General features: G+C 35.7%; 1 protein-coding gene across 3 annotated transcripts; it reads left to right on the top strand.

The window, feature by feature from the left end:
- Positions 1 to 124: 124 nt before the first annotated feature.
- LOC121506667 lies at positions 125 to 14,976 on the top strand. 3 transcript variants are annotated; one of them, XM_041782505.1, is made up of 18 exons: positions 125 to 322; positions 1,557 to 1,706; positions 3,854 to 3,979; positions 4,213 to 4,362; positions 5,060 to 5,185; positions 5,300 to 5,460; positions 5,560 to 5,659; positions 5,816 to 5,890; positions 6,174 to 6,197; positions 6,690 to 6,713; positions 7,083 to 7,097; positions 9,073 to 9,096; positions 9,466 to 9,480; positions 11,584 to 11,607; positions 12,193 to 12,240; positions 12,362 to 12,400; positions 12,558 to 12,620; positions 14,489 to 14,976. In XM_041782505.1, exons 1-18 carry the CDS (start codon positions 250 to 252, stop codon positions 14,491 to 14,493), a joined length of 1,242 nt encoding a protein of 413 aa, XP_041638439.1. In that variant the 5' UTR covers positions 125 to 249; the 3' UTR covers positions 14,494 to 14,976. The 3 variants fall into 3 exon arrangements, with proteins under 3 accessions (XP_041638439.1, XP_041638437.1, XP_041638438.1); XM_041782503.1 differs by lacking the exon at positions 14,489 to 14,976 and adding an exon at positions 13,606 to 14,482; XM_041782504.1 differs by lacking the exons at positions 9,073 to 9,096; positions 9,466 to 9,480; positions 14,489 to 14,976 and adding an exon at positions 13,606 to 14,482.
- Positions 14,977 to 16,029: the final 1,053 nt, after the last annotated feature.

The following is a 16,029-nucleotide window of genomic DNA, read 5'->3' as shown; positions in this document are numbered from 1 at the left end:
CATATTGAACGGTTCTCCAACAGAATCCTGATTTTAAGATTCACGTAGAAGAGTCGAGTTTTTGAAACAGCTCGTTCATGAACAACCCACCACTGCTAGAATTTACTTTCGGTTTTGTCCGTGACCAGCACCCGTCAAATTTCATTTCCTGGTTACTTGTCTAAGAAGTTTCTGCTACCTGTAATTAGTTAAATTAATCAGAAAAGAGTGGTCCACGTAGCCTATGTGTCGGTGTATCCCGTGAAAAAGATGTGGCGCGCGCTCAAACCGTTGGGATTATTTTACGTCTTCCTGTTGTTTTTTTCTGCGTCACCCAACGACGGTAAGTGTTGAAATGCTACTAAATATAATAATTGTTAAGGAGATTTAAAAATCCGTTCTCTGGGTTGATACTACTAAATCTGTTGTTTTTGAGATTTTAAAATCCATTTTTCTGGTTGATATGAAGTGTGTAGAGTCAAATGTAAAACATTACTTCAGTGTTGGGTGCGTTAACATTCAGGACATGCGCAATGGCGTCTGAGGCCTGTCAGTTTTGTTGTTATGAATTCAGCTAACCGTTAATACTTTGTCGCTTTGTCTGCCGGTCTTACTTTACCCTCAAGTGGATTAGTATACTTGGGTAAAGTTTTAATCCAAGTTCAGACGTATTTCACTCAACCGCTTGATTTTATACAACATAGACCTTTTTTGTTTTGAAATCTCCACTTATCTTATATTTCTCCAGAAAATGTCTTGTTTTTCTTTAAAATAAAAGACTTGTTACTGCCACTTGTATGCAGTTTCTTGATTACTGTGATGTCCTGTACATGCATGCATCTTCTCACTGCCTTAAATCTTTAGATACTGTTTATCATGGGACACTGAGGTTTATAACGAACCTTAAAGTCCTGAACTTATCATTGTATGATCGAGTTGGTTGGCCCTCTTTGACCACTCATGTCATCATTTATAAAGCTTAACTTAACCTGCTTCCAACATACTTGTGGAAAGGCAGAGAAGCTCCAGTCTTTATTTTCTTTTGCTCTCTGTGCCCAAATTCAGTCATGGGATGGTAAAAGGAGTTTCAGGTAACAGCCTTGAATGTTCTGCAGGAACATGAATGTCTGGGAGAGCTGGTCTATTAAAGTTGTTTTAAAAATCTACAGATAGACTGAAGGTATTAGAGGAAGATTGATCAGGTTGTAGATGTTTTGACTGATGACTTTCTGCTCTGTGAACCAGTCGTTGGTTGATCTGTGTTTGTAGTGTTTCTTATGTTTAATGTTTCATGTTTGCAGCTCTGTTCATTGTGCTGCTGAGATTCTTAATCTCAGTGAGGTTTTCCTGGTTAAATAAGGTTAAATAAATTTAAATGAATAAATAAATAAATTATGTTGCTGTAGATTCTGTCTTAGTTGTGTGGGGAAAACGTTTGTAGCATAACCTCTGCTTTAGGAATTTATTTTTTATTTTTTTTTGCACATGAATTAAGAAATTGTTCCAAATGTGATTTAGACAACTTAGAAAAGACTACAAATATTTAATAATGACCTTTGGTGTCCTTTTTTTAACAGATGACCAAATTTCCGTGGCTGTAGGTAAAGATGCTGTCCTCAGTCCACCCCCCATGGATCTTCCTATCCAGAGAATAGAGTGGAAACACAATGAAGATATTGCAGCAGGGTGGTATGGAGACGAGTTTGAGTGCCTTGGCCAGTTTAAAGGTAACTTTTCTTTCAAATATACTTATTAATTTACACTTAAAAACAAAAGCACTTTGATCCAAATTCGACTACTTAGTTTGTCAAATAAAAGGCATTTGTAAGTATTTAAGAGTGACTTTATTGTGGTCATTTAAAAAACAAGAACAGGTTGCTGGTCTTAGTCAATATGTGCTACAAAATTGCTGCACTACTCTGAATGAACTGTTTAAATGATATAAAGCCAGAACTCTTAAAAAGGCCCAGTTGATCCTGGATGAACCAAACCTTTATCAAGGAGGTTTCGCTGCTCCTGTCTGACCCCAGATATGTTACATGTAGAACTATTTAACCAAAAACTATTTATCTCTGACTGCCATCAGCCTCTTGAACAGCTCAATGTGAGCTGACTTCCCCGGGGAACAATTATGATATCTGTGATCTTTTATCCTTCTGTATGCTTTTTGCACTGGTTTGAGTGTTTTTCTAGGGGAGAAAACTTTTAAAATGAGACAGGTTAAGATTGCAGTTAAAGTTTATTTTAAGATATAGATTGATGTGGGGCTTTCACATGTTTTCAGTGTAAATAAGATGTTTTTGGGTTGTCAGTCCTTTCTGGACCTTCTTGTGAATGTAATCTCTCTAGAATACTTTTATTTATGTTGGGTTTTTTTTTCAGACATTGCACAAACCCCACTCTATCTCATGGATGAGCTGGTTAAATTTTGAGGGTCAAGGTCATTGGGCCTTATGGTCATCCCTCGCTTTGTTTTGTTTATTTTAATCATAAGTAACACAATGATGTTTTTTATTTCTCTATGACTTAGTTTTATGGAGGAATTAATTGAGTGACTTTTATCCAGGCTGACAGGCCCAGGTTGAAAATCTACCATGGATCCACATTGCCACCTTGTGGTCAAGTTCTGTTGCACCCATTATAGCTGTGATGAGATCTTCTGTGTGTTTACTCAGTGTTTATAACCAATTAGCTATATTTCTAATATTTGTTGTGTCATAGTTGATCGGTGTTACATAATTCTACAGTGATATAAATCTGCTAATGCTATACATTATCTCATTAAGTTACTAACTTGGTGAAGAGTGGTGATCGAACCCTAGGATGACTGAGAAAACAAACCCCTCCCTTTTCCTTCTTAAAGAGAAGCCATTTTAGAACGCATAAGCGGTGGCGCCCTATTCTTGTACGAGGTTTGTTGATAATATTCACTTATCAACTTTTTAACGCTACACATCCCTGGGCAGATAAATAGTAACAATAAAACAGATCAAATCAGTCATCTACAAGCATGTGAACACTCACACACACACAGAGACACATTAGCACTTTCATGAGAGTAGAGAAAAAAACACACAATATTATTAGGATATTTCTGTTTTTGAGCAGTTATCAAAATATAAAATAATGCTGACAAGACTGGTCCCTTAAAATCGACTTTTTTACTTCTGGTGAGACAGTGTGGAAGTCTGCAAGTTTCAAATGTGTAGGAGGATTATTACACTATTATGTCTTTAAAAGAAAACGCAGATTGTACAAAGTCTTAGCCACACATATGGACACTGAAGTCTCTGTTTAAAACATTTCTACATCACATTACCACAGAAACCACCCAGCTTTTCTTCTTAGCTCACCACTACACCACAGAAACAGAATACAAGGTAACCATGACTGGAATCCATTAATATCCACCTTAGTTCAGTTATTACAGTCATTTTATGGAAACTTGAAGTAAAGGGATTGCTTGAGTGTATTTTTAATGACTGTTTAGACTTAAAATTCCTTCAAAGCTCTCAAATTTAAAATAATAAATCAAAAAATACCTTTAAAGAGCATTTAACCCCTGATCTGGACTGAGTTTACTAATAAACCCAAGGATTATGAGGCAATTCATTAAAACATTTTTTCAAGGTACAGAAATGTTTTAACTCACTAAAGACCATTAATGCAATCCATCTTTAAAGATGTATGCTTGTGCAAAGTCTGTGGTTAAAGAAGTTGTCTGCTGATGAGTAATGCAGTTGAAACATAGAATAAAATAATAATAAAGAGCAGAGACCCACCACAGTGTTTTTTTCCCCATTTCTCCCTGTTTTAAATTTTCTTCTCTGTCTGGTGTCACGTGTAGCCTAACCATGTCTGTTCATGATTTTAGGTCGCTGTGAGGTGGACACTGATACTGGAGAACTGACCATCAAAAAAATCAACCTGAATGACAGCGGCATCTACACACCAGAGATTAACGGCAAAGTCTTAAGCAAGACTCAGCTCTCTGTTATCCGTGAGTGGTAATTGTTTAAATAAAGTTTCACCTCCAGATCATTCTTAAAATTCTTTTGATCTCAAGTCCCCTAAAGTACCCCGTATCTTTGCTCTTTCTTCTGTCAGCTCGTGTAGCTAAACCCTCTGTAGAAACATCCTGCAACACTGAGATGACCAGCTGTCTCCTGACTTGCAAAGGCAGTGTATTTAAGAGTTAAATGATGACATTTGGTGCATTTTTTTTTTCTACAGCTGTCCCAGTTTACGGAGCTAAAGGTGAAGATGTGATCCTCAGACCACCCCCAATGACTGATACTATCCAAAGAATAGAGTGGAAACACAATGAAAATATTGCAGCAGGGTGGTATGGAGACGAGTCTGAGTGCCTTGGCCAGTTTGAAGGTAAATTTACTCACTGATGTACTTATATATATTTATTCAGCTTGATTAAATCATAGTTTTTGATATGTTAACAGAGAAACAAACTTCAAGGTATTAGAATAAATCAGCCACTGATCTGTGCTGAAGTAAATGACCAGTGACTTTATAACGGCCTTTAATTTGCTTTTAGCATCAATCTGAGTGTTTAAATGGGTAAGAAAGAGAGATAAAGGTTATGATTTCAGTTCATTTTAGGATGTAAATGTGGGTGCTCCTTTCACATGTTTTCAGTGTAAGATGTTTTATCAGGTATGATACTTCTGTGTCAGCAAAAGTCAAGACAGGACTTTTATGTGTTTTGGGTTGTCTTTCTGTCTTGGTTTGAATCAGTCAAGCTTGTTCTATTCTGAGTTGTTTTATTGTGTTTTCTGGGTGGTTTTAGGTGTTTGGGGGTGCAGAAGTCTTTAAAGTTACTGAAGTCCATGAATGCAGCCTGTGATATTATCCCATCCTTAAAGACTTAGACTTGTGTTAGATTTATGGTTACTCTATTTTTCTGTGGATGAGTAATGCAGTTGAACCATGAAATTAAAAAACAAATATTAACCACAGTTGTTTTTTTATTTTTTTATTTAGTTTTATTCAATTTCTCCCCCCTATACATACATTTTCCCTGACACCTGCTGTCACATGTCACCATGTCTGATCATGATTTTAGGTCGTTGTGAGGTGAACACTGATACTGGAGCACTGACCATCAAAGATCTTAACCTGAATGACAGCGGCATCTACACACCAGAGATTAACGGCAAAGTCTTCAACAAAACTCAGCTCTCTGTTATCTGTGAGTGGTGATTTTTAAATAAAGTTTAACCACCAGATCATTCTTAAAATTCTTTTGACCTCAAGTCCTCTAAAGTACCCCGTATCTTTGCTCTTTCTTCAAATGCTCTTTCAGCTCGTGTAGCTAAACCCTCTGTAGAAACATCCTGTGACACTTGGAAGACCTACTGTCGCCTGACCTGTAAAGGCAACACTGCAGAGGCTGAACCAATCACTTATACGTGGTTTATAGATGGCAAGCATGGACCTTCATATGAGGAGTTGATTATAAGAAATGTATGAAAAACTAACATTAATCTTTCTTCACAATACTGTCATCCTCAATGCTAGTGAGCTTTTATCCTTATTCATGATTTTCTTTCTCTGAATGTTTAGCATTTTTTGGATTTCAGTTCAGGGTTCAGTTTCAGATGTTTGATGATGAACCCAGTCAGCAATGAAACCAGTGAAAGCGTCACAAACCCCATCGCTGTGTGTGAGTAGTTCCACTGACAAACATCCTCATTATAAGCACAGATTTTTTATCTTCATACAAACATTGCATATTAACAATACCACAAAATCAAACAAAAGCGTTAGCCAATATCATCCAAATAGATTTGACTTTTTGTTTTATCCATTTGTTTTATAGTCTGGATATCCATCTTTGTAGCAGTAGGGATTGTCTATGTGGTAGCTGCATATTTCATCTGCAAGTGCATGAGGGGTAAGAAGCCAGAATTCTTTGTGTTGATAAAATATTCAGTAATAATGAGTTTTTTCAGTAGTTTTGCTCTAACATATTTATAAGTGATAATATTTGATTTTAAACAAGAAGTCAGAATCACCTACAGATCAGTTCTGTGGTTTAAGTCTGATGAAGGAGTACCTTATGTTCTTTCCACTGTCACTATCAAATATAAAACAATGCTAAAGCATGGTCAGTGACTGATAATGATCACATCATTAATGACGGATTAACAACATTCTTTTCTTTCTCTTATATAAAGGAAGACAGCAAAGAGCAATGTTAGGTAAGATACAAAATATTCTTGTAAATGTTTGATAAAAAAGTATATTGAAAAATAGTTCAATATTCAATACAACTTTATATGTCCTGAAAGCAATTCAGTATATAGATTATTCACTTTTTAACATGCATTAAATCATTTTTTGAGTTCTGTATTTGGGTCCTACTTTTGAGTTTTTTACAACCTTGACAGGAAGAAACTAAATGTGCTCCTAAGCATGTGAAAAGACAACTTATTACAAAATAAAACATTCTTCAACTGTAGTTTATGTAAATTTCAGAATTTAGATATTCATTTGAACATGTATTCAGCACAACCAATATAGTATCTATAAACAGTCAATAATTCAGTTTGATCAGTTGATTTCTTCTTTATTTCTGTAGAAATGATAGAGCTACTTTGTTTTGTGACTCTCTGCTTAAGCACAATTAATGTTTAATGATGATCACATTATGAATGACTGATTTACAACATTTTTCTTTCTTTTATATACAGAAAGAAGGCGACGAGCACAAAACAGTAAGATACAAAATGTTCTCGTAAATGTTTGATAAAAAAGTATATTGAAACATAGTTCAGTATATAGATTATTCACTTTTTAACATGCATTAAATAATTTTTTATTCCAACAGAAATTGTAGCGTCACTTTGTGGTTGTTTCAATAGTTTTGCTCTACCAGATTTATAAAAACAAATATTTGATTTTAAACAGAAAATTATCCTTAATTAAATACAATCAGTAATGTAATATGAGTCTTATGAAGATGTTTGAGTTTGTTCTGCTGTCAGGATCCATCTTTGGTGACACTCTGCTTAAGCACGATTAATGTTTAATGATGATCACATTATGAATGACTGATTTTCTACTTTTCTTTGTCCATTATACAGAAAGAAGGGAAGAGGGTAAGTGTCATGATCCAGGTTTTGATTTATAATGTTCATAAGTTTTTCAATGTTTTCCATTTCATGTTTCTAGTGTTTAGTTTATGATCTCTTGTGTTTCAGTATTTCCTTCATGATTTTCTGTTTATTTTACATTCTACCTTTCAAGTTTTACCTTGTAGTCTCCTATGTTTCAGGGTTTTGACTTCCTTTGTATTTCATTCTAGAGTTTTAGCTCCCAGTATTTTGTTTTGTGTTGCATTTTTTGTGTAGTAGATTTTCCCAGGTCGTAGTTTCTTTTATAGTTCTAGTGTGTTTTTGTAAATCCTTTTCCCTGCCTGTGTTTGAATTTCCATCCTTGTGTTTTATTCTTTGTATTCCCAGTGGTTGTAGCTGTTGTCTTCCTTAGTTGTAGTTTCTGGTGTACTATTTGTTGTCTTTCAGGGTGTATTCACACCTGTGACTCATTTGCTTTGTTCCGATTCAGGGGCAAAACCGATACATTTGTTTCAGTTGTCACTTGGTTCATTTGTGTTCACACGGCAAAAGTCTCTTGCGGTCCAAAGTTGTAAACAAATGCCACGTGCAATCCAGTTCGTCTCTTATTGGTCAGAAATCTTACCGGTAGGCGGGGGAGTTTCCTTATCTTCATTCATTCATTCAGGTTCTTAACCGCTTTCCACGGGGAAAAACAACAGCCATGGAGCATCAGCAGTGTGTGTGGCTAGTTTTTTTTTTTTTTTATAGCATTCATCTAGTTGATGTACCAGTGTTTGCTAAATAAACAAAAAATGCATTTTTTTGGACAATATATTTCGAAAATAATGTGCTGATGCATTGGTTAAAATGAAGACGTGCCGCCTCACGGAGCCACGACTAATTTCATCCAGATAGATCTGTTGTTTTTTTTTCTCTCCTTCTCTTCTTCTTCTGTTGCTGATTCTTCTATTCCTTTTTCTTCTATTGTTTTTACTGAACGGTTGGCAACCGGGCGCATTACTGCCCCCACGACTACGGTGTGTACTACAGTTATGAGTCAGTTGTGCCGGTTTCTGAGGTGATTGTGTTCTCACTGCAAAGGAACTGCGACAGGGCTCGAATGGAAGCGAGCTGAGACCACCCTATTTTGGCGATCTCTTGTTTTGTCCTGCATCCGAGTGCAATGTTTAATGTTTAGTTTACTCCCTGTGTTTGTATTTGTTTCCTTGCTCCCCTTCTAGTGTCACTGATGTTTTGTATCTCTTCCTGGTCCAGTGTTCTTGTGTATTGTAAAGTTTCCTGTTTTATTTTGTAGTTGCCTTCCCTTGTGTGTGATTCCAGTTTTTCTTCCTGCCTCAGTTTCCCTCCACTGTGATTACCCTCACTAGTTTCACTTGTCTCGTTAACCACACCTGTCTCTCCTTGTGCAATCACAAGGAGAGGTTCTGTGTTTCTCCCTGTCCTTTGTCACTTTGTCCAGATGTCTTCTCAGTGTGATCCTCAGTTTGTCTCCTCGTGTCTTTCCTCGTGCCTCCCGTGTATGTTGCCTTTAGCTAGATTTTTTTTGAAGTAAGTTTAGATTTTTCCCTGGTGGTTCCTCAGTTTAGTTTTACTTGTATTGGACTTTATCATTTTTGGATTTGCCTTATTTTGTTTGTATTAAATCCTTTTTTGAGTTCTGTATTTGGGTCCTTCTTTTGAGTTTTTTAGGACCTTGACAGGAAGAAACTAAATGTGCTCTTAAACATGTAAACAAGATAACTTGTTGTGAAATAAAACATTCTTCAACTGTAGTTTATGTAAATTTCAGAATTCATTTGAACATGTATTCAGCACAACCAATATAGTATCTATAAACAGTCAATAATTCAGTTTGATCAGTTGATTTCTTCTTTATTTCTGTAGAAATGATAGAGCTACTTTGTTTTGTGACTCTCTGCTTAAGCACAATTAATGTTTAATGATGATCACATTATGAATGACTGATTTACAACATTTTTCTTTCTTTTATATACAGAAAGAAGGCGACGAGCACAAAACAGTAAGATACAAAATGTTCTCGTAAATGTTTGATAAAAAAGTATATTGAAACATAGTTCAGTATATAGATTATTCACTTTTTAACATGCATTAAATAATTTTTTATTCCAACAGAAATTGTAGCGTCACTTTGTGGTTGTTTCAATAGTTTTGCTCTACCAGATTTATAAAAACAAATATTTGATTTTAAACAGAAAATTATCCTTAATTAAATACAATCAGTAATGTAATATGAGTCTTATGAAGATGTTTGAGTTTGTTCTGCTGTCAGGATCCATCTTTGGTGACACTCTGCTTAAGCACGATTAATGTTTAATGATGATCACATTATGAATGACTGATTTTCTACTTTTCTTTGTCCATTATACAGAAAGAAGGGAAGAGGGTAAGTGTCATGATCCAGGTTTTGATTTATAATGTTCATAAGTTTTTCAATGTTTTCCATTTCATGTTTCTAGTGTTTAGTTTATGATCTCTTGTGTTTCAGTATTTCCTTCATGATTTTCTGTTTATTTTACATTCTACCTTTCAAGTTTTACCTTGTAGTCTCCTATGTTTCAGGGTTTTGACTTCCTTTGTATTTCATTCTAGAGTTTTAGCTCCCAGTATTTTGTTTTGTGTTGCATTTTTTGTGTAGTAGATTTTCCCAGGTCGTAGTTTCTTTTATAGTTCTAGTGTGTTTTTGTAAATCCTTTTCCCTGCCTGTGTTTGAATTTCCATCCTTGTGTTTTATTCTTTGTATTCCCAGTGGTTGTAGCTGTTGTCTTCCTTAGTTGTAGTTTCTGGTGTACTATTTGTTGTCTTTCAGGGTGTATTCACACCTGTGACTCATTTGCTTTGTTCCGATTCAGGGGCAAAACCGATACATTTGTTTCAGTTGTCACTTGGTTCATTTGTGTTCACACGGCAAAAGTCTCTTGCGGTCCAAAGTTGTAAACAAATGCCACGTGCAATCCAGTTCGTCTCTTATTGGTCAGAAATCTTACCGGTAGGCGGGGGAGTTTCCTTATCTTCATTCATTCATTCAGGTTCTTAACCGCTTTCCACGGGGAAAAACAACAGCCATGGAGCATCAGCAGTGTGTGTGGCTAGTTTTTTTTTTTTTTTATAGCATTCATCTAGTTGATGTACCAGTGTTTGCTAAATAAACAAAAAATGCATTTTTTTGGACAATATATTTCGAAAATAATGTGCTGATGCATTGGTTAAAATGAAGACGTGCCGCCTCACGGAGCCACGACTAATTTCATCCAGATAGATCTGTTGTTTTTTTTTCTCTCCTTCTCTTCTTCTTCTGTTGCTGATTCTTCTATTCCTTTTTCTTCTATTGTTTTTACTGAACGGTTGGCAGGGCGCATTACTGCCCCACGACTACGGTGTGTACTACAGTTATGAGTCAGTTGTGCCGGTTTCTGAGGTGATTGTGTTCTCACTGCAAAGGAACTGCGACAGGGCTCGAATGGCGAGCTGAGACCACCCTATTTTGGCGATCTCTTGTTTTGTCCTGCATCCGAGTGCAATGTTTCATGTCTAGTTTAACTCCCTGTGTGTGTATTTGTTCCCTTGCTCCCCTCCTCGTGTCTCTTATGTTTTGTATCTCTTCCTGGTCCACTGTTCTTGTGTATTGTAAGATGTCCTGTTTTATTTTGTAGTTGATTTCCCTTGTGTGTGTTTCCAGTGTTCTTCCTGCCTCAGTTTCCCTCCACTGTGATTACCTTCACTAGTTTCACTTGTCTAACCACACCTGTCTCTCCTTGTGCAATCACAAGGAGAGGTTCTGTGTTTCTCCCTGTCCTTTGTCACTTTGTCCAGATGTCTTCTCAGTGTGATCCTCAGTTTGTCTCCTCGTGTCTTTCCTCGTGCCTCCCGTGTATGTTGCCTTTAGCTAGATTTTTTTTGAAGTAAGTTTAGATTTTTCCCTGGTGGTTCCTCAGTTTAGTTTTACTTGTATTGGACTTTATCATTTTTGGATTTGCCTTATTTTGTTTGTATTAAATCCTTTTTTGAGTTCTGTATTTGGGTCCTTCTTTTGAGTTTTTTAGGACCTTGACAGGAAGAAACTAAATGTGCTCTTAAACATGTAAACAAGATAACTTGTTGTGAAATAAAACATTCTTCAACTGTAGTTTATGTAAATTTCAGAATTCATTTGAACATGTATTCAGCACAACCAATATAGTATCTATAAACAGTCAATAATTCAGTTTGATCAGTTGATTTCTTCTTTATTTCTGTGGAAATGATAGAGCTGCTTTGTTTTTAATAGTTTTTCCTCTACCAGATTTATTAGTCCAAATTATTATTACACATCCAAAAAATCTTATTTAAATAAAATCAGTGATTTTATAGAAGTCATATGAAAATGTTTGAGTTTGTTCTGCTGTCAGGATCCATCTTTGGTGACACTCTGCTTAAGCATGATTAATTTTTAATGATGATCACATTATGAATGACTGATTTACAACATTTTTCTTTCTTTTATATACAGAAAGAAGGCGACGAGCACAAAACAGTAAGATACAAAATGTTCTCGTAAATGTTTGATAAAAAAGTATATTGAAACATAGTTCAGTATATAGATTATTCACTTTTTAACATGCATTAAATAATTTTTTATTCCAACAGAAATTGTAGCGTCACTTTGTGGTTGTTTCAATAGTTTTGCTCTACCAGATTTATGAATACAAATATTTGATTTTACACAGAAAATTATCCTTAATTAAATACAAACAGTTCAGTAATCAGTTGTATCTTACCTTATAAGGTAAGATACAAAATGTTCACTTAAATGTTTGATAAGAAAACATACTGAAAAATAAACATAGCTCTCAAATGTGGATTATTCATCTAACATGCCTGTGGATTTTTTCTTTTAATTTCAGCAGAAATTGTAGAGTCATTTTATTGAGCTACCTTCTTCTTAGCTATAAAAACCATAACCACAATAAAAATGTTGACAACATAGATTTATGATATATGTGTATTATTATTATTTTGTTTTCCAGTTATCTGTTTTAGGTGATGGTGTTCAACTACTATAGTTCTAAACAAAAGCATTTATTTATTGTTTTGTAATTATTATTTTTTATCTTGATAGGGACCGAACAAGAGATGAGACCACTAAATGAATCTCCTCATGGTGAAGGTAATGAAATGTTATTTAACCTACTCTGAAACATGTTTAAACTATGATAAAACTTGTTTGATTTAGAACAAAAACCTTCACCAGTTATCTTCAAATGGATTTTTTCTACCATTTGTTTCAGGACAAACTGATACTACCCAACATCTCAGCGATGGAGCTGGTGAGTAAAATGTTATTAAACCAAACATAAACACAAAGTGGTGTTCAAAATAGTTACAGAAGACTGACTGATAGTAGAAAATCAACCAAATGTGTTTTAGTTAGTGATGTATTTTCTGTATCATTAATATTTATTAATTTTCAATTGTTTTCCTCAGTTGCTTCAGGAATCCAGAGAACCACCCCGGTCTCAGCGACACAAAACGGCCACAGTGGAGCTGGTCAGTAAAATCCTAACCACGAGAGTTTAACCCTAAACAGTTCAGAAAAAACATGGAAGAGTTTCCTGTGCTGGGAAATGTTTTAATATGTTCACCCAAGTTCAGTACGTCATTTAAGGCACTTCTACTCAAATGTGTCAGCTCCTCTTAATCTGAGAAGGAAATGTCCTTCTCTGCATTATTTTTAAAGTTATTTACTACTTTAAGCTTTTTAAGCTTGAAGCTAGTTCTAACATCCAGTAAAGACATTTAGCTTTTGTCATCCAGGCTGGGGTGGGACAGACATCGTGGCTTTAGGTGTTAAAGGTGTATTAAAACTCTTACTCAGTGGCGTAAATATCAACGGTGCAGCTGCACCGGGGCCCAGACACCGTCAGGGGCCCATGAAGGAGGGAAAAAAAGCAGCAGAATTGCGACAGGCCCCTGTTTTTGTGAGTGGAATAGCTCGAGGCAGGTCGGTAAGGTAACGCTGAGTGGCTGGTATTGGAGGATGAAATGATGATTTGTCCAATCATCTTGATACCTGTCAGTCATGATGAGTCGTGATTCGTGATGTGAGTTGTTTCTCCTTTCAGCAAGAAAAAAAAAGCAAGTGGATGAAATTTGACGAGAAAAGGTAGCATCATCATGTTTCGCAGGCCCAAACAAAAAAGCGGCGCACAAAACGAGGAAGGAAAAGACATCATCAGGCTGTGGTAGTTTGAGCCCAGGTCAGGGCAGGCTGTTAGGGAAGTGTTGATATGGAGCTTCAGCCGCTGTCCGTGGTGCTGAAAGGCTGGTTTGCAGGATGAGTGTGTGGCCAGTTACCTAGCCTACATGGTGACAATAGCAGTTCTCTCGAGTGGCTGTGTGTGTGTGTGTACGCGTGTGTACGCGTGTGCTTGTGTTTAGGGCAGGGGTGGGAGCACAAAAAAATATTGCACCGGGGCCTATCAGCATGATGTTACACTACTGTTCTTACTTGTTATTGTGTTTTATTTAATAGAGACTGAGTCAGGGACTCCAGAAACTTCCAACCAAAACCCGGCAGAAGCTGCAGTATCTGTAAAGATGCCAGACAAGAAACCAGAAACCAACTGTGAGCCATCAGCTGATGGACAGGAAGCAGATGACAGAGCGTAAACAAGGCGTAAACCTCAAAACATGTTGATAGAGACTTTTGTTGCAGAATCTTCTCCATTTGAAGATGTTAAACTCACTATGGGACGAAGTGTTACATGAAGGTAGTGAGAAACTTGAAGAAATGCACTATTTATTTCTGACATTAACTACCTACTGCCACGTCAGCCTGTGATGTAAGAATGAATACAAATAGCTGCTCTCTGCAGATCATGCATTTTAAAATCACTGCATGGTTCAGGACCACTGAGTGATAGTAGTTAACATTTCTATTTACAGCAGCTTCAGACCAGTGAAGCATCATAATTGCTGTATGTTGGAGGAAAATATGAGGAAACAAAAGAGATGGATGTCAAGGAATTTTAGAGGATTTTTAGTCTTTATTTTTACACAGTTAACATTTTGTGACATTTGTATTAGGCAAGAACATCAAACTTTTTATGTTTTTTACATAGACAAACAATTTTTTTTAAGATTTAGATTATATTTTTTATAGAATCAAATCTGTGCTGCCAGTTTTGATGCCAAAACAAAGTTCTGGGAGAATTTTCATGAAATTCCTAATAATAGTGATTAGCCTTTGCAGCGCCATAAATCCTGAAATCTGAGCCAAACCAAAGTATAGAGATTATTTTTGTATGTTTATATTTCCTTACATTCTTCCAGTCGTGACCAAGCACAAACATTTTTTGGGCTTTTTTTTTTTTTTTTTAATCATGACATATGAACTATCTCTTTATTTTATACAGGTTAAAGTGACTGGTCCAACTTTTGAATGGTGCAAAAGAACTCTGAAATCTTGTGACTCCAAAATAGTCTGCCATGGATTTGGGACTCATGAGAGTTGTGACCTAAATGTATGAAACATCTCATTAGTTCATGTAAATCTATGAATCATTTCCAAACATGGACAGAAGACTGAATCCAGAAGCACAGAGAGTGAGTGTGTAGGTTCAGGTAGTCACTGAGATTATAACAGCACAGAAGTGACACTGATGTGCTGTGAATCCTCTGCCATACAGTATGTTCACTCTAGTCAATGTTGGAAATAACTGAGTCCAGTCATTATGTCTTACCGAATTTTATTGTGGAGCATGAAATCCTAATCAGCTGGATGTTTTTTAATGTGCAATTTAAGATGTGACTCTGTTGACTAAAAGGGACCCATACATGTGTGAAAACTGTGCGTGGATGTTTATGGAGAAAACATAATAAACAAAGACATCAAAAGAGGAAATGTGTCTTATTTTTGCAATTATTTTATTGCTGTTTTATTCCTAAAATGTTAAAACTTATAGTTTGAGGAAAACAAACTGAAAAACTGACTGACAAACAAACAGGCAGAAAGACAGAGACACACACAGACAGATGGACGGAGAGAAAGACAGACAGAGAGACACACATAGAAACACACAGACAGAGGCACACACACACATTAACATTACAGTTCCTAAATTGCTAGTTCTCATTAATGATTCTTAACATTTCAATGTCATTATTCATGTATTATTTTAAAGTTCTTTAAATGTAAGGTTATATTGTGTTACATGTGTGTTAAAATTGAGGTTAAATTGTTTTATCAGAAATGACTCTGTTTTGCTCTGAAATTCAGTGGCCCATTTTACCTGAACACTGATCATCTCAAAAATGTAGGAGGGCTGATGTTTCAAATGCTGTAAGACCTAAATGATTTTATCACATCAATTCAACCCAAAAATATTAAAAACAGTCCTTATTAACTATAAAAACACAATCTAGTGTCACATTACTTTTTCTTAGTTACCCAAGCAATTAACCAAAAAGTGGCCCAATTTACCTGATGTCACCCTATAGAAAATATGTTTCTAGATTGAAAGATTTAATTGTAAAGGTAATCAAAAATAATCGTTTATATTAACTTATTTATCTCTCTCCCCCTCCTTATCTCTCTCTCACTCTGTATGTTTATAGAAACAAACACACTGTGGAGACAGAATAGAGTTTATTGCCATTTGTACAAGTTAGAGAAATGTACATTGAAATTGTTGTACGTGTCACTGAGTATATAGTAACACTTCACTTCACCTTGGACCTAACGTATATAACTATACATATAACTATAACGTATATAACTTATATAACTACTACTAGTAGTAGCGGTGGTACACCAACTACTACTGCTGATACTGGCACTGCTTCTACAACCAGTAATACTAATGCTGATACTACTTCTATGACTCTAAAGGCTATTTATACTACTACTGCTGATGTACAACTATACTACAGCTACTATTAATAGTCTGGTATTTGG

This window comes from Cheilinus undulatus, unplaced genomic scaffold, assembly GCF_018320785.1.
Source record: "Cheilinus undulatus unplaced genomic scaffold, ASM1832078v1 Contig6, whole genome shotgun sequence".
NCBI lineage: Eukaryota > Metazoa > Chordata > Actinopteri > Labriformes > Labridae > Cheilinus > Cheilinus undulatus.
Note: the sequence above shows the minus strand (reverse complement) of the source record. Positions and strands in the feature narration are given on the sequence as shown.